The sequence below is a fragment of the Gracilinanus agilis genome, chromosome 2 (genome assembly GCF_016433145.1).
Source record: "Gracilinanus agilis isolate LMUSP501 chromosome 2, AgileGrace, whole genome shotgun sequence".
Classification (NCBI taxonomy): Eukaryota; Metazoa; Chordata; class Mammalia; order Didelphimorphia; family Didelphidae; genus Gracilinanus; species Gracilinanus agilis.
The window spans coordinates 716306648-716329833 of NC_058131.1; the positions used below are offsets into that span (position 1 = coordinate 716306648).

Consider the following 23186-nt stretch of genomic DNA (forward strand, 5'->3'; position numbering starts at 1 on the left):
TTCTTTCTTTCTTTCATCTTTCTTTCCTTCCTTCCTTTCATCTTTCCTTCCTTCCTTCCTTTTTTCCTTCCTTCCTTCCTTCTTTCATTAAGGGATTTATTCTGTAAATTCAACTATCTTGAAAAGCTCATGAAATCTCACAGAAAAGGAGGTGTTTAAAAAACAAGAGAACATTATATTCACCAACAGAAATATTGTTTGATGAAAGACTTGTGCATACCCATCTTGGGAAAGTGGGGAATAAAACAAAACAAACAAATGAAAGCCCCTGCTCTCAAGGAAATCACAGTCTAATGAGAGAAATAGAGAGAGAAACCAGACAGCTCTCCAGCATTTTCCTCTGAGTGATGCCACTACCTGTACCTGTTATTTCATTGATACAGATCACTTAGTCAACAAGCATTTATCAAAAATTTGCTTTGTGACAGACACTATCCTAATTTAAGACCTGGTGATATGAGAAAAACAAATTGATGAGGAAAATCCCTCCACAAATGTAGACCAGGACCTTTTCCTACAACCTAAAATCTTAAATGAATCCTTAGATCATTGAGAAGCAGTGACTTCCCCAACGTCACACAACCAGTATTATTTGTTCATTTAAAAATTGAAACAACTTCATATGAAAACTCAGAAATACTATATTAATTCTCAACGTTCCCACTAGAGGGAAGAGGAGACATGCTTGTTTCTGTTTCTTTCTTTATACTCTTAAAAAAAACTGAATTTTTTTTGGAGAGAGTTCATGAGTTTATGAAACAAAATTATTCATATATATATATATGAAAAGTCTAGCAATTCCACATGAACTAATGATGATCAATCGATTCACTGGCAAGCATTTATTATGCACCTACTGAATGCCAGGATGGCCAGTCCCAGTGAATGTGGGAGAATTCTTATTTTTCTATTGCACATTTCTATTTTTTCTCTCAAAGTTCTATTCTGACAGGTTTAGGAGATGCCTTTGGGGACTCTGGCAGGTCCTCAGAATTAGGAAGGGCTTTGAATATGTGTTTAATATGGAGCAGCTTTCTAAGAACTAGAATATCTGAAAATACACAGATAGGCTCAGGAGACAAGAGGCATCATAACTTGGGCATCTGAGCACCTTGGCTAAAATCCTCCTCACACTATTTACGTGATGGGACAAATCACATTTCTGTTCCCAAGCATGAGCCTCAATTTTCCTATTTGTCGATGGAGACTCTTCATCCATTGAACCATTATACTCTATAACCATCGACTTCTTCCTTCCTTACTCACTGCTTGATTTAGACCAGAGCAGTGATTAGCTTCTCTGTCAAGCTCATACAATCTTCAAAACCAATCCGATAAGTATTATGTGGAATTAAAAGATCTTAAAGAAGTTTTCCATTTTTCAAGTTCTAGAGCAATGACCTAAGGGTGAAGCTGATCACAGGCAGAACTCTTGAAGAGCTGACAGAAATCCCTAAAGAATGGGCAAGTTTCCTCTGTTTTGCTGCAGTTGCATTTGTGAGAACACTGGAAAGCAGGCAATCCCTCCTTTGGAAGGCTAATAATTTCTCAGCATTAACTCTGCCAACATAGGATAAATAAAATGGTGGCGACTGAGGCTGACAAGAACTGAGAAGAATAAATGACGGTTACTAGGTCACCCTCCCCACAGAAGCAGCCATGCCCATAGGAAGACGACTGCTCCAATTCCTATCTTCTTGGCCTCTCTCATATGTGTAGATCTTAAAGCTTTCAACAATCTCATCTCCCAAACCAGTGGGGAAGGATGGATTACACAGAAATATCCTAATGAGTCAGGAAAGAAATCTTCCCCTAGAACAAAACGGATCAGCCACCATCCTGTGGCCAAAATTGCATTTTGACAGAGAAGGAAAATGAACGTCTTCAAATACTGATGGAACATCAGAGAGTCATTTATTGAATTGAGATCTCACAAAATTCAAGTTGGGATGTTTGAAGCCCTGCCAAGTGAAGTGAGATTGAACCTTTCCAAGGAAACCTACTTCTGGGAGCACATTTGCCCAGATTTACAGTACTATCATAGCTAAGGTCAATTGTTGCCAACAGGAAAAGGAAGCTTATTACTGTAGAAATGCCACTTAGGAGGATTCCACATCTTTTCCCTGTCCTGATTTGTAGTCATAGATCAAGAGATGGAAGGGCCTTCAAAAGACATCGAATCCATTCCTCTTCTTCCTAATTTTACCGACAGGGAAACTGAGATTTTTTTTTCTCTCTCCCTCTCTTTCTCTTCCTTGTGAGAAATAATTTGACCCCTACCCTATTTTAGAAGAGCCCCTATCTATCTTAAAGCAATCATTTTTTTCCTTGTTTCGTTTTAATCCATATTTTTCAGGTTTAATATGATTCCATAGGTATAGCAATAGGTTATTTATTAACAAACAGTAATCAGAAATTGCTAGTCATAGTTCTAGTTTTAGTCCATGGTTTGATGATTATTAAAAACAAGAGTCTTATTTTTTCCAAGAAGTTCTATATCAGATTTTAACTTATTAAACATGGCTTGAAGGGACTTGACATGACTAGAAAGGGAGCATCCACCCAGATTAACAAGCCTCAGTGGAAAGTCCCATGAAATATTAAATATGGGGGAAAAAAAGCCTTTCCACCCATTCACTAATGCCTGGATGGACCAAAGGATAGGATTGAACACTGAAGGGAATAAAAACTATACTCTGGAGAGGGTATAGGTCTCATACTATGAGGAAGGTCCGGGATCTCATTTCTCGGAGGGGGTCAGTTCCTCTAATAAATAGTTATTGGCTCAAAGCTTTGCCTGTTGTTTTATTGTGGCCCGGATAAATTTTAGTCTTACACCCTCTCCCCTCTCTCTTCCCCTCCTCTTTATTGCTTTGTTTCTCAGGTATGCAAGTGAAACTTTTTATTTATAATGTTTTTTCTCTCCAATATTCAAACCTTTTGATCACCTTGATCTCTTGACTTTTGCTTTCATTTGCTGATTGATGGAATCTAGAATTTCTGATATAGTTTTGTTTCTGCATTTGAGTCTACCTGTTTCTGTTGGGTTGCCTTCAGGTGACTGATTATGCCATTCAGGCCTTCTATTGAATGGGTTAGCCAAATATTAATGAAATAATCTCTTTTATTCCTCTTTCTTCTTCTCTTCTTATTAAGGAGTGTATCACAGTGGATAGAAGGCTAATTTTGAAAACAAGAAGAACTAGGTTCAAATTCTGCCTCAAACATAAGTTGTATAATCACAGGCAGGTAACCTTATCTCTTGGGGTCCCGGGCATCTCTCCAAGACTATAATTTACAGAGAAATTCCCATCTGCATTTCTAGAGGGAGGCTCCACACTGGGAGTTCCCAAACTGGTGAAATCATAGGCATGAATTCTCCTACTCTTTTCCCAATAATTATTATTAAATTGGTAAGGAACTCAGATACTTCTTAGCTATGTGACTGGCAAGTCATTTAACCACCAGTGCATTGCCCTTATCACTCTTCTGCCTTATAACCAATGGTATTGCTTTTAAGATGGAAGGTAAGGGTTTTAAAAAAGAATGACCATGGATCCAGGAGAACAGTGTATACAGAGACTGAAACACTGTGGTACAATCGAACATAAAAGGACTTCTCTACTAGCTGCAATGCAAGGATCCAGAGCAAGGCTGAGGGACTTATGAGAAAGAAAACTAGCCACATTCAGAGGAAGAACTGTGGGAGGAGAAACACAGAAGAAAGACAACTGCTTGAACACATGGGCTGATGGGGATATTATTGGGGATGGAGACACTGAACGATAACTCTAGTCCAACTATCAATAATATGGAATAAGGTCTTGATCAATGATACATGTAAAACCCAGTGGAATTGTGCATTGGCTAAGGTGGTTTAGGAGGGTTTGGGGGAGGGGGAAAGAATATGAAACATGTAACTAGGGGAAATATTCAAAATAAAAATTTAAAAAAAATAAAAAAGAGAATGACCATGAATAAACTTTATACCCCAAATTCATTATTCCTTTAACAAATAGTTTATCTTTTTGTTTTCTTTTCCTTCAAATCACATTGACCATAGGTCAAGATTTGGGAAAAGTGAACCCTGAGAATCACTTGCTAACTTGATGAATCCCAATCTTCCTAGTGGCTGAACTATTAGTATTACTACAATAACCCTCCAGGAGAGCTACCTTATTCATCTCATCTCACTAAGGTTACTACTGCAAGGTACCTTAATCACCACTATCATCACCACCAACACCACCAGCAGCAGCAGCACACATTTTATATAATGCTTTATGATTTTCAAAACACATCTGCACATGTTCCTTCTCAAAGTATTAGGCTGCCTTATGCTAGTGACCAAAATGAATGAATGAACATATTTTCCAAAGCTTGATTTGATAGGTTCTCCTATGGTGTGGGGTCACTTCATAGTAGCCCCCTAGATCCCAAAAGGAGTTAGCCCAATTTTCAATTCAATTCATAGTATTATGGGATTATAGCTGCACAGCTAGAGAGGACTTCTCAGGCCATTTAGCTCAATCTATTTATTTAACAGATGAGGAATCTAGAAAGGTTAAGGGAGTATCAAAGATTACACGAGTAGTAAACATTAAGGGTGGGATTTGAACTTAGATCCCCTGACTCCAGAGACAGTGTTATTTCCACTGTTCAATATATACTTACTAATAATGCCTAATAATTATAGTAATAATAAAAGACCTGTGCTAGGTGCAGAACTAGGCAAGAAGGAGAAAAAGAAAAAGAAATCAATTCCTGCCCTCAGGAAGCTAACATTCCACTGGAATTCCAAAGAAGACAAATATTTGTGTTTTATGTCTTGGATCAATACTATCTATCTATCTATCCCTCTATCTATCTATCTATCTATCTATCTATCTATCTATCATCTATCTATCTATCTATCATCTATCTATCTATCTATCCATCTATCTATCCCTCTATCTATCTATCATCTATCTATCTATCTATCTATCTATCTATCTATCTATCATCTATCTATCTATCTATCATCTATCTATCTATCTATCCATCTATCTATCTATCCCTCTATCTATCTATCATCTATCTATCTATCTATCTATCTATCTATCTATCTATCTATCTATCTATCCCTCTATCCCTCTATCTATCTATCTATCTATCTATCTATCTATCTATCTATCTATCTATCTATCTAGGACTTGTTCTACAAGGCCACAGTCACATTTAAAAACTCTGTGGTGTTCTTTCTTTTTCACAAAATAATTTAAAGATACTAATTATTTGGATACCTACCATTCGTCCAATTGAAAAGATTGGTGTCGCCATTTTAATTCAGTATTTCAAACCCATTAGTCTCTAAAAGGGATTGATGTGAAAATATTAGTATAACATTTTCTCCTTCCAGAGGCACAAGGTAATTTCCTAATAGCACTTTACTGGAAGATAACCCAACTGATTATCATAGCGAAAGGTCAGTTCTGAGAGAGGAAATTGTCTCTGTGATTAGGAAAATGGAAAGTCATCTGGCTCACGCAGCTAATTTCTGTATCTACCCAGATTTCTCCGTGCCTCACAGCTCAAGAGAACCCATTGGCCTACGTTTCCTGATGTCAACATGTGGGAGAATGAATTAAGATCTCACATCTGCATGGCTTTCAGATTGTACAAGGGAAATTTAATTGGATGACCTTTGTGATTTTTGCCCCAGAAGAAAGCTAGTCGGAATAACTCAGAAGTGATTTAAGTGCTTAACATTATTCCTAGAGTTCTCATGTAAGTGTTTTGTTTTGTTTTTACAAAAGAGAGACCTCTGTGACAATTTACAAAGAAAATGCAGAATGGGGGCCTCATGAACTAATGCCAAGGAGAATGGGCATGAGTCTAGAAAGCAGCCTCTTAATGGACCTTAAATATGCAGAGAAGGAATTCCTATTAAGACCACTAGAGATTTCGCTTTCATAACCCACAGAAGATAAAAAGCTGTATTATTGTTTCTTCTCTAACCAGCATCGAGTCATGTGAAAAAAGAAAACAGAAACCTCACATTTTGCTGTTCATCCAGTAAGACTGATCTAAGAGCCCTTCTCTACTCAAAAGATAGTGCAGTGATTTTCCATTTCCTTCTTCAGCTCATTTTACAGATTAGGAAACTGAGGCCAATAGGTTGAAATGACTTGCCCAAGGTAACACAGCTAAGATGGTGGAGTGCTTTTCCATTTCTTTCTCCAGCTCATTTGATAGATGAGGAAACTAGAGCAAACAGGGTTAAGTGACTTACTCAGGGTCACACAACTAGTGAGTGTCTGAAGCAGGATTTAAACTCGAGTCTTCCTGATTGCTGGCCCGGCACTCTGTCCACTGTGCCAAGCTGTACTTGATATTCAATTTTCCTTTTCAGCATTTTGTCCAGACTGTGTCCAATGTATGGAATGTTTCCTCCTCACTTCTGCCTTTTGGAATCCCTACTTTCTTTCACCTCCACTTTCACCTCACCCCATCCCTGCTTCTAGAAACAACTGTGGATTACTTGGTATCCATTTTGTATTTATTTAACCGTGAACATGTTCTTTTCTCAATGAGGATGGAGGTTCCTTGAGAGCAGATACCCTTTCATTCATTTCTTTGAATCCTCAGCTCTGAGTAGAGCCCCTTATACATAATAGGTGCTTAATAAATTCTTGTTGAATTGAATTACAAGGCCCAACACATGCCTCCTCTTCTGTGAAGTCTTCTTTGGTTTTTTTTTTTTTTTTCCTGGGTGAAATAAATCTTGACCTCTTTGAATTTCTCAAAGAGCTCTTTTGCTCTGCTCTCACCTCCTCTCATTTCCCTCTTTTCTTGTGCTTGTCCTGAATTCCATTTGAATGTAATCTTCTTGAGAGGAAGGACTATGATATAACCTACCCCTTCCCCGTAAAGTCAAGGTCCCCAGCATAATCTTGAAAAAAATGTTTTTAATTGAGAAGAAATTATCTTTAATAATGTGAGAAGAGCTCTTGTTTTCAAAGCATTTCCAGATCCTTGTTTGGTAAATGTCTGTGATATTCATGACATGAAACTTTTCCTTCCCTGGAGAAGAAAATGGAAGCAGAGATGGAGGACCTTGTCAAAATCCACTTAGCAAGCCGAGTATAACAAGCATACTAATTCCAAATCATCCCAAGTTCTCTCCTCTGCCAAAAGGGGAAGGATAGACCCAACCACGTCCCTGGATTCACACACGAAGAGCTTCTAAAACTACCTGCTTTGGACAAGATATTAACCCATGCTCTTAGGACCTCTTGATGTTCTAGGAAACTAGGAGAAAATTCTTTTTTTCTGCTGAATATATATCTTAAAAGCCCCACTGATATTCTTTCTTGTAAGAGGGAGACTCCCCCAAGACAGGACAGCTTGTCAGCATGGGTGGCCCCTGTCCTGGCTCTCCACCTTCTCATCGTGTGGACTAGAAAGAGGAAAAAAACATTCCTGCCAGTTATCGTCTTCACTCTGGACCAGTTGTGCCCATCCTTCCAAAGCTCCTACCCCTTGCCCTGCAGTGGAACAAAATCCTTTGTGTTGACCAGGGAAAGAAGCCACCTCTAGACTCTTGGCCCTAACATGGGTCATCAAGTCCTGATTACAACTTTGAGGGTTAAGACACAAGGCAATGTTCAGTGTTCTCTTGGCTTAATTGGCATTCAGAAGCGATTTGGGAAAAGGACATAAGCAAACTGATTCCTGACCAGCGGAAACAAAGGTCCTCTGGGCTCATCTCCCTGAGAAGCCCCTTTATTGAGAAGAGGATGTTGCAAATAGATGGGGGCGAAGATGGTGGGAACGTCAAGATCTTTCCTCTAAAATGCCTGCTGCCTGAACATGATTTTAAAAGGTCGAGATTTCGAAGACTGGAGGCTTAGAAAGTTTTAGGGCTCTCACGGTGCACCGCAAGAACGTCATGACTCTAAGAGGCATTTAAGTATTTTGAGGGATGCTGCCAAGCCACATGAACCTCAGGACTAGCTTGGACAGTCTCGTGTGGATTGGAACACATCAGACAAACCCGAATTTTCCAAAGTGCCAGACAAGTCGGTTCCCTTGGCAGATCCAAGCGTGCCACACACAAACACACAATCCCTTTCTGTATTGAGTAAGGCGAGAAACCAAAGCATTGTCGCTGAAAAGGAATCCTAAGCGAGAGACACATGGACGGGTGGTGTCATCTTCCCCAGTGGAATGGAGGCTTTTGGAGGGCAGAGATTCTCTTGTAATCTTTGTCTCCTCAGTGCTTGGCACAATGCCTGGCACACAGTAAGGGCTTACTAAATACTTTTTCGTTCCTTCTTCATCTGTTAGCTTCCTGTAGCATGGCAAACGGCTAATCCCACAGTAGCTCTCTGCTTCAGAGAACAAGGCTCCTGTCAGATCCACCATAATGTTACTTCACTAAAGTCTTCCTGCATCACGATGAACTTTTATAGCAGGAACTATGAATCGACCCACACGGAATCCTGAGTACCAGAGCCAAAAGGGGTCCCAGAGAGCCTCTGACCCCCTGTATCATAGCCATCACAATTTGGCTTACACGTAGGAACCGCTAGTGAAGTTTCCATGCTCTGAGATCTCGAAAGTGCAGCTTTAAAGGTTAAGAAGTGATTCTTTCAGGTCAAGTCTTCAAGTGAGGAAGACACTAATAGCTCACATCTGTCAGGAAATCACAGACATCATCTTGAGCCTTGTAACTACCCCACGAGGGGGGGGTACTCCAGGTGTTGTCTCCATTTTACAGATGAAGGGACCGAGTCTCAAAATGCTTCCTCCCCAGGTCACACTCCTGATGGAGTTATCAATGGGATTTTGAACCTGTGTCTTCCTGACTTAAAGTCCCAAGCTGTAACCACTTAACTGATGCTTCTGAAAACTTGCCCTGAGTACTCCAAGTTCTGTCCCCAGTGGTTCAGAAGAACAGACTGAATTGTCCATCACATACTCACTCTGCTCCACTAAGTCCTTTGTGTCTAAGCATTTCTGGGTCCTTTAGCTGAGTTGTAGAGAAATGTGGGAAAGAGTTTGAGGTCACAATTCCACTGGTGAAGGCCAACCTTTCTCTCAGCACTGATGGAAAAGGTCCCTTTAACTAAGTCTTCAGGTTGGGCACAGAGATGTTAAGGTACAATCCTAGAGTCACACAGTAGGAAATTGGAAACCTGATTAGTTTTCCTGACTCTTCCTATGTGCCACCAATGTGGTGGTTCAGTGGCTGGAGCGCTGGAATCAGAAAGACTCATCAACTGATTTATTGACTCTCTGTAGGAGAGGTTGACATTCTTTTGGTAGATGTGGAGGGTCTTTACTTATTGTGAATTCCCTGAACCAGTGAAAGCCCAGATCTAGACGTGAGTCCATTTATGAACACAGATATGCCCATTGCTCTAGTATAGAGTATGAGCACTCGAATGTCTTCTCTTGGGCCCAGGACTGCCTTTGAAAATGTCTTCATTTTTCATACTTCTGTTTTGGAAACAGAAGCCCAAGTTGGATAATTAATTGCAATTAAGGGAAGCTTTAACACGTCTCCAAGGTAAAGTTTCCTGTCAAGTATAATTTTCACAAAGGACACTGATCTTTTGAGGCACATCCATGTTCAGAAACAGAACGAAATCGGTTTTCTGTAGCTGGAGGGGACCTGCGTGCCCTCACCTTGCAGATGAGGAACATGGTGTGACTTCTTCAAGATCACAGGTGCCATCCATATCAGATGGGGGATTTGAACCTATGTTCTTTGACTTCAGAGAGGGAGGATGATGGAGCAGAAGGAATGAAAGTCAGGAATCCTGGATTCAAATCTTCCTTCTTTGACTGACCAAGCTGTGTGATTGGGGGCAACTGCTCTAACTTGTTGGACCTTCAATTTCCTCATCTGTAAAGTTATCTGGAGAAAGAAATGGCAAAGTCCTCCAATATCTTCTTAGCCTAGAAAACCCCAAAAGGGGTCACAAGGAGTTAGACACAACTGAACAATACAAATCTGGTCTAAACTCTTCCTTTTAAAAATTAAGAACTTAAGACCGAGGCAGTGTGGGACTCCCCAGAGTCTGGAACTAATCTGGAACTAATCCAGATGGAAGAACTAATTGTATTGGGTAGAAATTTTTCAAAAGGAAACTCTAGGTTTGATGACTGAAAACATCTTAATAATCAGAGCTTTCCCGAGGTGAAATGAGGTATTGAGCTCCCCATCTTTGGAGGTCTTCAAGTGATGCCACTTGTCAGGAATGCCAGAGAGAAGGATTCTGGCAAGGTCTGTGTTGAATTAGATGATCCCTTCCAGTTCTAAGGTTCTATGATAACTCTGCTAAGGAATGTTCCAAACAGAATTATTTTCAGTTAAGTGAACCCTAATGGATCATTTCTTGAGCAGCCTAAGAGCCTAGGAAGGACCCTGCTTATCTCCACTGGGCACAAGCTTCCTCCCTGGTTTAACTGACATAGATAGTGAGCTCCATTTTCAGGATCCTTCACACTTATCAGGAATTTGTGCAAACAGCCCTAGTTTGGCCACAAGCTCCAGGATTTTTACAAATCATGCCTAAGGGGTTTATTTCAAATGTCAAATGTCCATTACATGGAAATATTCCAGTTATTTCCAATCTGACACCCTTCTTAGAATCCAAGAAGTTTTCAGGAAGATAAAAGAGCATTTATATTCTCTACATTTGAATCACAGAAATCATTTAAGTGCACCTAGAGGACCGGAATCTATCCCCCACCTTTTCTTTTCATAGTCAAATTTTGGGCTGAGACAATGTTTTAGGTATGAGTCTCAATCCAGGCTCCAGTCCTTTTTATTTGGTCCTGTCCTATCTCATCTTACAAACATTTAGTCAGTTTGGTACAGGGGAAATAATGCTCCATTTGGAACCAGAGGATCTGAGTTCAAATTTATTTTATGCTACTTTTTGCATCTAAGTCCATGGGTAAGGCTACTTCATGTTTGTTTCCTCTACTGGAACACGGAGTGGCTAGATTCTATGATCTCTAACGTCCCAACCAGCTCTAAATTTTTATTCCTGAGATTTCTGAAGTATCTCCTAAGTGAAAGGCAGTGTGACATAGATGACATTGGCAGCTAGCCAGTGCAATGTCTAGAGCATGGGACCTGGGGGCAGCAAGTAGAGAGTTCAAATCCAATCCCCAGACATTTACTAGTTGTGCCAATCTGAGCAAATCACTTAACCTTTGTCTACCTCAATATTCTCATGTATAAAATGATGATAATAAGAGCATCTGCCTAGGGGCCAGCTGGGTAGCTCAGTGGATGGAGAGTCAGGCCTAGAGACCGGAGGTCCTGGGTTCAAATCTGGCCTCAGACACTTCCCAGCTGTGTGACCCTGGGCAAGTCACTTGACCCCCATTGCCCCACCCTTACCACTCTTCCACCAAGGAGCCAATACACAGAAGTTAAGGGTTAAAAAAAATTAAAATTAAAACTAATTAAGAACATCTACCTTCCAGGAATCGTTGTGAGGATAAAATGAGATAATACTTATATCATAGAATGTAGTATGAAATATTGGTCTCAGTCTATTTTATCCCAGCCTGCTTTCCAGTTTTAATAACAGTTTTTGTTAACTAGCATATTCTTATTCTAGTAGTTGAGGTCATAGATGTCTCTGACATTGGGTTACTTTTATACGTTTTTCTTTCTGGATCTCATGTCCTTAATATAGTCCATTGATCATCTTTTCTATTTTCTAAACAGTAACAAATGTACTTGATGATTAAAACTTTAGAGTTTAGTTTGCTATTTGGTACTGCTATACCCCATCTAACCCACCTTTTTCTTTTCCCTTCAGATTCTTAATAACTATTCCACCAGGTGAATTTTACTATTTTGTTCCAACATTTGGGTATTTTGATATTATATTGAGCAAGGAAACTAATTTAGGTAGTATTATAATTGTGTTAAATTAACAGCGCCCTCCATGAACAATTACTCTGTCATCAGTTTGTCTACACTATTTCCATTGAGTCTTCTGTAGTTGTATTCATATAATTCCCATCTTTGTCAATAAGTAGAATTCCAAGTAATTTATATATCCTATAGGTATATTGAATGGAATTTTTGACTCTTTTTACAGACTGCTGTTGATAATAAATAGAAAACAATGATTTAGGTAGATTTGTTTTATATCTTGTCATTTTGCTAATGTCATTCATTGACATGATTTTCAATCTTGCATTATATAATTCATAGCTGTATGACCCTGAGCAAATTACTTCGCTTCTGTTTACCTCAATTTCCTCATCTATAAAATGTGGATAATAATAGCACCTACTTCCCACAGTTATTGTGAGGATCAAATGAGATATCTGGAAAGCACTTAGCACAGAGGTTGGCACATAGTAATTGCTATATAAGTGTAAGTTATTATTATAATTTTCATTCGTTTCTTACTTCTGTCTGACTCTTCATGGCCCCATTTGGAGCTTTCTTGGAAAGATGCTGGAGTGGTTTGCCATTTCCTTCTCCAACTCATTTTGCAGATGGGGAGGCTGAGGCAGGCAAGGTTAAGTGAAGGGCTCAGAGCTAGTAGGTGTCTGAGGCCAGATTTGAACTCAGGAAGATGGATTTTCCTGATCCCAGACCCTTTACTCTATCACTGTGACACCTACCCACCTATAATAAAAATAATTATAATAACAAAAAAATGAGATAATACTTAGAAAGCTCCATGTAACCCTTAAGGCACTATATAAATGCTAACTATTCTGATTAATCACCATCTTTGTCATCATTAACTATTATCACAGAACCTAGAAGACTGGCCTTCAAGGCTGGTCCCAGACAGGCAAGAATTATGTGGTCAGAGGAGTCTCTTAAAGAATTGGTACTGTAGGCAAATCTAAGAGGATAAATTTCAACAGGGTCACTGATCTGTGATCTACATTATGGAGAGAATTTCCATTGCTGCAGTTGCCTAGATGTTTATGAAATCATAGGTCCTGATCTTCCTCTTAAGTCTCTCTCTCTCTGTCTCTCTCTTTCTCTCTCTCTCTCTCTCTCTCTCTCTCTCTCTCTCCCTTTCCCTGTCCCTCTCCCCTTTCTCCTCTTCCTCCTCCTCTTCTCTCTTCCTCTGTCTCTCCCTCCCTGTCTCTCTCTATTCCCCCTCTGTCTCTCTCCTTCTCTCTCTCTCTCTCTCTCCCTTTCCCTGTCCCTCTCCCCTTTCTCCTCTTCCTCCTCCTCTTCTCTCTTCCTCTGTCTCTCCCTCCCTGTCTCTCTCTGTCTCTCTCTATTCCCCCTCTGTCTCTCTCCTTCTCTCTCTCTCTCCCTCCTCTCTTTCCCTCTGTCCCTCTGTCTCTCTGTCTCTCTCCCTTTGTCTCTCCCTCCCTGTCTCTCTCTGTCTCTGTCTCTCTGTCTCTTTGTCTCTCTCCATCTCTCTGTCTCTCTGTCTCTCTCTTATTCTCTGTCTCTCTGTTTCTCTCTCTCCTTCTCTTTCCCTCTGTCTCTGTCTCTCTTTCTCTCTTATTCTCTCTCAGTCTCATTCTCTGTGTGTCTCTCTTTCATTAAAAAGCCCTAAGTAGGGGGCAGCTGGGTAGCTCAGTGGATTGAGAGTCAGGCCTAGAGATAGGAGGTCCTGGGTTCAAATCTGACTTCAGACCTTTCCCAGCTGTGTGACCCTGGGCAAGTCACTTGACCCCCATGGCCCACCCTTACCACTCTTCCACCAAGGAGCCAATATACAGAAGTTAAGGGTTTAAAAAACAGCCCTAAGTATTCCCTTCCCACAAGGGGGAGGGGTGGAAGCTTAGGCCTGGGGACACAGACCTTTAGAAGTTAAAATTAATAGGGATCCGTCATAATCTCAAGAAGTCAGGCAGCAGCAGGTCGTTCTCCCCGTGTCTTGTGATCTAGGACAGCAGGGGAGGGCGATGTGTGCTCAAGAGTTGGAAGGGCAGGGATGACTGATGGTCAGGGTGACACGAGAGTCCATAGTTAACTCGCTTGGCTGGCCGATGAAGCCGTGCCTCAGTTTGCCTCTCCGCTTGGGGAGTCATTCCTCACTTAGGCTTCCTTCAGCTCCGGCTGGAAGGAGCACCATGGCCCCGCCCAGCTCAGGGCTGCCGGCCTGCCCGCCTGGTCAGCTTTTGGCAAACGCTGTTTGGGATCCAATTCAGGGCCTCAATTCTAGACTGCAAACTCCCCGAGGGCAGGGGCGTGGCTGGGGGTCTGATGCCTGCTGCTGGGAGCCAGAAAAACCCCGGAGCACAAGGAGGGACGGCCAGCTGGCCAATAACTGGCCGAGTCCGAGTCCTTTTTCTAGAGGAAGCCCACAAGTGACGCCTGCTTTTACCGATCTTAGTCCACGCGGGAATGGCTGCCTTATATCCAAATTGGCCCAAATGGCTGCATTCCATTTGTTCTGTATGGACGAGTCTCCTTTAAGTGTCCTCACCCGACTGACCTGCAGAGGGAGCTCTAGCTGATCCGGAGAACTGATTCATTAAGTAAGAGCCAAGGAAGGGCAGAGATGGAGATGGAGAGAGTGTCATGGAAACGACCAGCGTGACCTTGGGCAGATTCAGAGAGAGAGTGGAGGACCGAGACCTGCGGGCGGTGGTCCGGGCGGGAGTCACAAACATGGGACAGGACTGAGCAAGAAATACCAACTAACGGGCTAAGCTGACTTCTGTGCCTTGATTTTTTTTAACGACTCTCATTTCAGCCGATCTCATCTAATTAACAGATTGCTTCATTTTCTGGTAATGGGGGGGGGGGGGGGAGGAAGGACCCCACAGGCGATAGAGCCGAGGATTTGATCCCAAGAGATACGACAGCAGATTCGCCCAAATGAGGGCCCGATCCCTGCCCTTCTAACGCTATCCAACTTCTACCTCTCATTTAAAACCGGAATATATTTTAATAACAAGAAACAAACAAGAAACACGTCCCATTTCTCTAACGCTTTCAGGTCTGTAGAGTATCTTCTTCAAAAGAATCCCCAGAGGCAGTTCCTGGAAATATAATTATGCTCATTTTACAGAGGAGACTAAAACACAAAAGCCACCATGTAACTCGGTCTGTCGCAGAGGGCAAATCCTAAAGGTATTTTGAGTACCAAAGTGCAGCCTGGTATTTAAAAGGAGAGTTGGGGGGGGGGCAGCTGGGGAGCTCAGTGGATGGAGAGTCAGGCCTAGAGACGGGAGGTCCTGGGTTCAAATCCAGCCTCAGACAGTTCCCAGCTAGGTGACCCTGGGCAAGTCACTTGACCCCCATGGCCCACCCTGACCACTCTTCCACCTAGGAGCCAATACACAGAAGTTAAGGGTTTAAAAAAAAAAAGGAGAGTGGATTCCTTATTAAGGAATGAGGAGTCCTTTTAAAAGTTAAAAAACTTATATATATATATATATATATATTTGAAATTAATTATACACACATTTAAATATACACATATTTGAAATTAATCATACATGCACACATATTTAAATATGTGTGCATGTATGATTAATTTCAAAAACCTTGATTTATCCATATTAAGTCAGAGTATTATCCTTCCACCTTCAATGAACTCGGAAACGGCTCTTGTCTGACATGTTTAGTTACCGCCTCTTCCCTTGTCCCCCCCCCACACACACGCCAATTACTTTCAGCAGTGAACAGTCACAAACCATCGTCACTCTTCTGAGCTCACTGGTGTGATGCCGTGCCGTGTCATCTCTGTTCGGAATGTAATTCAGCTTCATGTTTTACTCCATATGCACTACATGATTATTAGAAGGTTCGGTAATTCTTAGCAATGTTCAGAACTCCCAGTGTGGGAATTCCTATCAAAGCCAAACATAACTAGTCTGTGGCTGTCCATCGTAAGTTCTAGAGAGTTTCCTGAGGCTCAGAGGGTCTAAGTGACTTTTCCAGGGTCACACAGTTAGTCAGTGTTAGAGGAAGAATTTGAAGTTAGATCTTCCCACCTCCAAATCCAGAACTCTAACTAAATCATCACAGTTGTAGTAAGCCTGACGAGAAGGCGAGTAACACATTTCTTTTTATCTTCTTGGGCTCTTACAATAATGTCAAATAACTTGTTTTTACATTTTCAAAAATGCTTTCATTAAAAAAAAAGTCTTCAGAGATGCTAGCAAAGATGTACGGGTTCATCGACAAGAAAACAATGGAGCTCCTTTCTGAGGCAGAAGGAGAAAGGCGATCACGGTGGGGGGGGGGAAAGTAGGCTAGTATATTTCACGTTGGTCTATTTAAATCAAAAATTCAAAATAGGGAAAATAGCCAGCATGTATATAGTATTTTAAGGTTTATGAAGTGCTTTAAAAATAAAACCTCACATTTTATCCCTCAAAATAACCCTGGAAGGGAGGCGCTATTGTTATCACCATTATAAAGACGAGGAAACTGATGCAAGCTAAATAATTTGTCTAGGCTCACACCTCTAGTGAGTGGCTAAGCCTGAATTGGAACTCAGGGCTTCCTGGCCAATCTCTCTCTATGTACTGCAGCACCTAGCCGCCTCTTCTAGGGACTCTGCTGTGTACCCAGCAGAACAAAGCAGCTCCTGTCATGATACACAGAGGGGTGGCTAGAATGAAGACAGACATGAAACTTTATGGCAGTCAGTTTTTATCTTAAAACAATTATCCGTGTGAGTTTAGGTCATCTGAATGAAATCTCTTTCTGACTCTGTATCTATTTCTATGTCACTCTGTCTCTGTTATTTTATGTATCTCTCCATGTGTCTCTGTATCTATCATCTCTCTAGCTCATCTCTAGCTCTAGCTTTGCACGTCCTTATGTATTTATGTCTCTATTTATCTAATGGCCATATGGGTATTCACCCACTTCGAATCACTCATTCAGAGAAATGCCAAAAATATACTTGTCATAATACTTTTTAAGCTAAAGACCTTGAGAATTCTCATGCGGAAGAAAAGATTTTCTCTAGAAGTTACCAATTCTCATAAAATAAATGATTTTCTCACACATCATAATGTCCAAAAGTACTTTGCATATTTCATTTAATTTACTTTGTATGATCGATATTAGATTTTAGAGCAATCATTTCCTCTTTCATATATATGCATATATATATTACAAACACATAAATATTGATGCTCACAGAGTGACTCACCAATTTATTAATCACATCGACTAATATTTACCTTGCTTTGTATATTGCTTTTTTCTTCTTCACATATCACTAGGGAGCTCAGCAGGGCTATTCTCATAATTTATTTCTCTCTGTCAGATGTGCCATTTTTAAACAAATAATTCTGACAAATGCCGTTTTACCCATCTTGTGAATGCTCACCAATTTTAGATGAGATCGAGCTGAATGCAAAAGGAATTTGCTCTCACTTACTTTGCTTTGGCCTCTGCGTCTTCATAGGCTTTATTAGAAACGTCGTCCAAGCCTCCGATCAAGTGCTTGAAGGAGCTGCGGAAACATAAGGACAAGGATGAGGAAGTGCCCAAGAGGAGAAGAACCTACATGTAGGGACGGACATTGAGATCGGAATCCTCTGCCAACGCCAAGGAACTTCTTGGCTACTTCTTGCCTAAGAGCAATGATGGCAAACCTTTTAGAGACCGCGTGCCCGAACAGCAACCCTCGTGCCACCTGTGAGCTGCTCCTTATGCCAGACAGGACGGAGGAAGCTGGGCAAAGGGGCAGGTGATGGGAGAAATGTCCTTTCTCTGTATGGCCGGCACATAGCCCAGTGCCCAGCACCCAGGGAGAGCTTAATAAAATGCTTGCAATCATTGCTGCTCTTCCTACCACTAACCAGGGTTGTAGATTCAATAAAATCAGTTGTGTGTAAGACTCCTCATGGGTTCAGTCATCCAATAATCTTCTATTTATAAACATTTACTGTATGCCAGGGCACATGCTAAACGTGGGAAGGCCACCCAAACAAAGGCAAAGCCAGTCCCCTCATCCTAGGATTTGAATTCCATTTGATCAAGGCAGATAACCTGTGCCAAACTCACCTTCCTATATAAAACTCTACCATACCGAACTCACCTTCCTATATAAAACTCTACCATACCAAACTCACCTTCCTATATAAAACTCTACCGTACCAAACTCACCTTCCTATATAAAACTCTACCATACTGAACTCACCTTCCTATATAAAACTCTACCATACCGAACTCACCTTCCTATATAAAACTCTACCATACCGAACTCACCTTCCTATATAAAACTCTACCATACCGAACTCACCTTCCTATATAAAACTCTACCATACCGAACTCACCTTCCTATATAAAACTCTACCATACCGAACTCACCTTCCTATATAAAACTCTACCATACCGAACTCACCTTCCTATATAAAACTCTACCATACCGAACTCACCTTCCTATATAAAACTCTACCATACCGAACTCACCTTCCTATATAAAACTCTACCATACCGAACTCACCTTCCTATATAAAACTCTACCATACCGAACTCACCTTCCTATATAAAACTCTACCATACCGAACTCACCTTCCTATATAAAACTCTACCGTACCGAACTCACCTTCCTATATAAAACTCTACAGTACCAAACTCACCTTCCTATATAAAACTCTAATATGACCTCACAAAATCAGTACAAGCACATCTGGGCAAGTGAGAATGTGCTGCTCATTCATTTCCCAAGGATGACTTGGTCCACATTGGCTGTCCTCTTTGAGGATACAAAGCTGAAATAGGGCCTTGAGGGCACAGTCCTGAGCTCAGGCCCTGTCCTGCTGAGGAGGATGTGATGTCCACACAGGGGACCAAAATAAAAGACAAGGTAGGAAGGGGGCAAGGAAGAGATCTGGACAGAGGCATCTGGGAATGCATGAGGAGGGGAAGAGCACTTTTAGCCAGTGAAGCTGGGAAGATGGAAGATGGGTTCTCCTAACGGCGGCATCCTTGGTTTGCTGCAAATGGCCTTGCTAAATTCCTTTGCTCTCGCTTATGAGTTAGCAAATCCAATTCTCCCCGAATGTGAGTGAGGCATGCTCTGCCAGTGGGGCCGACAGCCCTTTGGGAGGCTGATTTCATTCCCTTGTGTCCTAATGACAGTTATTAGTGCATTGAAGCGAAGACAGGCTAAATTAGACTCCTAGGGGCTTGCAGGCACACCGAGGAAGGCTCGTATTGGCTGCCACTGGATTTTTGGCTTGCTCGGAGAGCATCTTTGCTGAGTAAAAGTGACCCCAAGTTTCGAATGGAAATGGGAAGGTGTGGGTCTGGGGAAATAAGAATTCTCTCATTCTAAATTGTAAAGGTTAAAAAAATAAATTGTACAGGTTCTTCTTTGTAAATATGGGAATCACATAAGCAATTCTACTCCATAAAGGAAAGGGGAAAGTTGGGATAATGATGGGTGAGATTTGTAAAATGATTGAAAGATTATAAAGCCAACTGTCCACCTGCAGGACCTTATTCAATCTCCAAAAGAGCCACGTAAGGTAGGTATTACTATCCCTTTTTATTGATGAGGAAAATGAGTTTCCCAGAGTGATTTGGGCAAGGTCACACAGGCATTAAATATCAGAGGCAGAATCTGGTGCTTTCGGACTCTTAAGTCCAGCCCTCTATTTATGAGGCTAGGCTGTCACTCATGGAAATATCGTTCACAATATTACTGAAATATTCTTTTGCTGGTGATGGGGACAGTCAGTTGACAAACACTTATTCTGTGCTTACCATTTGTCGGGCACTCTTCTAAGTGGTGGGTATACAAGGAAAGGTGAAAACAAGGCTTGTCCTCAAGGAGTTCACATTCTAATGGGGGAGACAGCGTATAAAATACCTAGGTACATTCGAGATGTATAAAGAATAGAGGGAAGACCTAGAGTGTTCCCCATGAGGATCAAGAAAGGATGAATGTAAAAAGAGACTCAAGTTGAGTTTTGAAGATAGCCATGGATCCTAAATGGGAGAGATGAGATTATTCAACATACACAGCAAAGGTATGGAGGTGGTAGATGGAATATCTTCTCTTTGATCACATCATTTTTCCGGTGTCTTGTTTAAACTTAAAATAATTTTGAGAATAAGATGTCAAATGAGCCAAGGTTGTTATGTAAGACTGTGAAATGGGAGCATAAACAATCTTTTAAGAGTTAAAAAGAATATCTGAGGTCTTCTAGTCCCAATGGCTACATTTTACATTTGAGGAAACTGAGTCTGGGGAAGTGAATTGATTTGTCCAGTCATATAACTATTAGTAGGAGAACCAGGAATTGAATCCCTAACCCAGCACTCTTCCCTATTTTACTTCAAGGCCCCTATTTATACAAGGAAATGTAATTCATTAGGAAAAGGTCATTGCCTAATAGCATCTGATTCTCTCTAAAGATGGGTTTCCGTCTCCAAGAAGCGTGTGTTTGGCTATACATGCATTTGCTTCAAACTGTTGCGTAGTTTGGCTTCTCAGAAATGTTTAAAATTCACAAGAAAAAGGAAATAATGAGTCCAAGAAAGCTCATCTTTCTGCTGGTGGAGCTTGGAGTAGAAGCGAGCTTCAGAGTGTTAGTGAGTTTGCAGAAGACAACAAAGGAAATCTCCCACCAGCTTCTTGTCGGCAGACAGACTCCCTCACTTACAGTGTTTGGTTAAGGCCACTAGGCTATGCTAGAACTCTACAGATGCCCTTTGGGAAATCCCTTTTGGGAATGATTAAGAGGGAAAAAAAAGGACACGTCAAGACAAAGATGTCTTCACACAGTAGCCGGAGAAAGGACCCTGTCGCTGGGGAAACGGTTTAAAGACGCCCACATCAGATCAGAAAGTGGACAAGCCTACCAGGTATGACAATCTCAACGAATCCTAGCTGTTGGCAATATTGAGCCTTTGAAAACCAGACGAAGACACAAAGAACCAACATAAATGTGCAAATTAAATGCCAAAGCCATCAGCAAAAGGAGATTTTGACTAAATCATTCCTGAAAGAACTAGTCTCTTAAAGGGGAGAAGAGTGGCTCGGACCAAGCATCCTGATTCTGGAATTTGGCGGTTTTCCTCTTATCTCCATAGGCAAACCAATATTATACTGTTTGAGAAGGAGGGATGGGTAGGAATAAAAGGAAGCTCCCACAAAGGAAGAGAAGAGAACACACAAAAGGAGGGAGTGGGCAACTGCACCCCAACAGGCATAAGGCAGCGGGGCCAGTGGCAGCAGCAATAAGGAACAGAGCAGCATGGGAGTGGCAACTTGGTCATTCCCCTCCTCACACTCAGGCTTCTTGGGGACAGTGAAAGGCAAAAGGGGATTAAAGAGACAAGAAGGACTCAGAGTGTAGACTGAGGCAGAAATCTTTCTGGATGTAGCCAATGTGGGAACTTGTTTTGTTGGATTTTATTTGATCATTTCAAGGACTTGATTTTTCTTTTTCTTCTTTTCCCCTAATGTTGAGGGTAAGTAGGAGGAGAAATCAGTTTTTGTTCATTACAAATGCATTTCAGCTTAATAGGTCAAGTGGCAAGCTATAATGTTATAATATAATTCTTAATTTTCTTCTTAATAACATTCTTCTGTTTGCTAGTGTATCTGGAGGGCAGAGAAATAGCCAATTTGTAGGGAATGTGATAAAAAGATGGATTCCATCTTCTTCCCCTACTTTCCTTTAGCTGGACAGATTGGCACTGGTTTTTAAGTGTGCCTTCTTGTTAGAGACTGCATAGTCTCTAACTAGGGGCAGCGATGTGGCTCCGGAGATGGAATACCAGGTTTGGAGGTGGGAGATCCTGTGTTCAAATCCGGATTCAGACACTTTCTAGCTGTGTGATCCTGGATAAGTCACTTAACCCCAAATGCCTAGCCCTTACCACTCGTTTGCCTTGGAGAAGATACTTATATTGATTTTAAGACAGAAGGTAAGGGGGAGGGATAGAGAAAGAGAGACAGAGAGAGAGACAAAAACAGAGAGATAGAGAGACTATGTTTCATATTATTTTAATAATATTTTAATTTAATAAATAATTATTTTTAATTAACATCTTTGGTTGATTCTGATGTATATATTTCCTTGTGCCTCTTTTTTTGTGTGTGTGACATGAATGCACTGGACAGCTCTGGGAAGTTCTTTCCTTTCTATGATCTTTGCTTCTCGTTCAACCTTTGCTCCTGTCACTCATTTCTGTGCTGAACATTCCAAACTCCAGTTTTTGCAAACCTGTCCTTACACCTTTCCTAGCCCAGGGCTGAGATCCCACCCATTGTCAGAAAGGATTCCCTCTGTGAGCGGCCACACACATCACTCTGAGCTCTCTGTCTGTTTCCTGACTCCATCTCCTCCAATCACAGAATAGTAACCTGGCACTTTAATATTTCCCCATTAGCCTGACAGAACTCAGGCACCTGGACCACTGACAGTAGGGCCCTTGGGCTCCACAGTGACACCTCGTGTTCATCTAAATAAAAGTTTACTGACTTCTATGGCATTGCAGTGATGTGAGATAATAAAAGCTGAATTTGTTAAATGAATGAATGAAACAAAATCGGCTCACATTTTTATTCCTGGAGGAAAACGATCCCCTCCTGCTTCATAGCAAGGGTCGATTTTTTCTGAGTGGTCAACAATTGCATTTTAAATAAAGTAAAATACATTTTAAATTCACTTAAGGAACGAGGCTGCCCCTTAAATGGAAAGTTTTAGGTGGGCGAGCTCAAGTACATCTCTGCCCTCCCGACTCCTTAGCTCTTCAATTTAGGAAGTTGGATGCAATCATTTCTAAGAATGATCCAAACTCTAATTCCACGATATTCTAAAGCCCTCTTCAATATTCTGAGGAACGGGTTAGGAGGAGAATGGACTCCATGGTCAATGAATTGGAGAAGTAAAAGCTGCCATCCTTATAGCATCATCTCCCCCTCCTGCCCCAATTCTTTTTACGTTCTGAGAGGAGAAAAGCAAAAGGGCATGTGGAAAGAGCCAATCTACTGGCTGAGGCCACCTCATGTTCCCTAATTGGTTCTCTGAAAAAATACAGGTAAAGCAAACGAGGCAGACTTCTGCCAAGGTTAACCTATTTGAGTCATCTGCAAAATTTAAACTTGGAAACAGAGAGATCCGAGGGTATAATAGTACTGGGCTTTGTGGCAATGGCTGAAAATGCTGCCTAAAAGAACTATGAGTTCAGAGTGGGAAGGGACTCCCGTGGCCCCCTACAGTGACACATAGTTGAATAAGAATTCCCATACTAC

General features: G+C 41.2%; 1 protein-coding gene across 1 annotated transcript in view; it reads right to left on the bottom strand.

Annotated features, from left to right (window-relative positions):
- Window positions 1-23186, bottom strand: part of PRKG1 (protein kinase cGMP-dependent 1) — a 1248761-nt gene that overhangs the window by 107664 nt on the left and 1117911 nt on the right. The window contains exons 13-14 of the mRNA XM_044660333.1: window positions 17349-17423; window positions 14103-14293 (exon numbers count right to left, since the gene is read on the bottom strand). Coding sequence (XP_044516268.1) covers window positions 14103-14293; window positions 17349-17423 — 266 coding nt within the window. The remainder of the gene's footprint in view (window positions 1-14102; window positions 14294-17348; window positions 17424-23186) is intronic.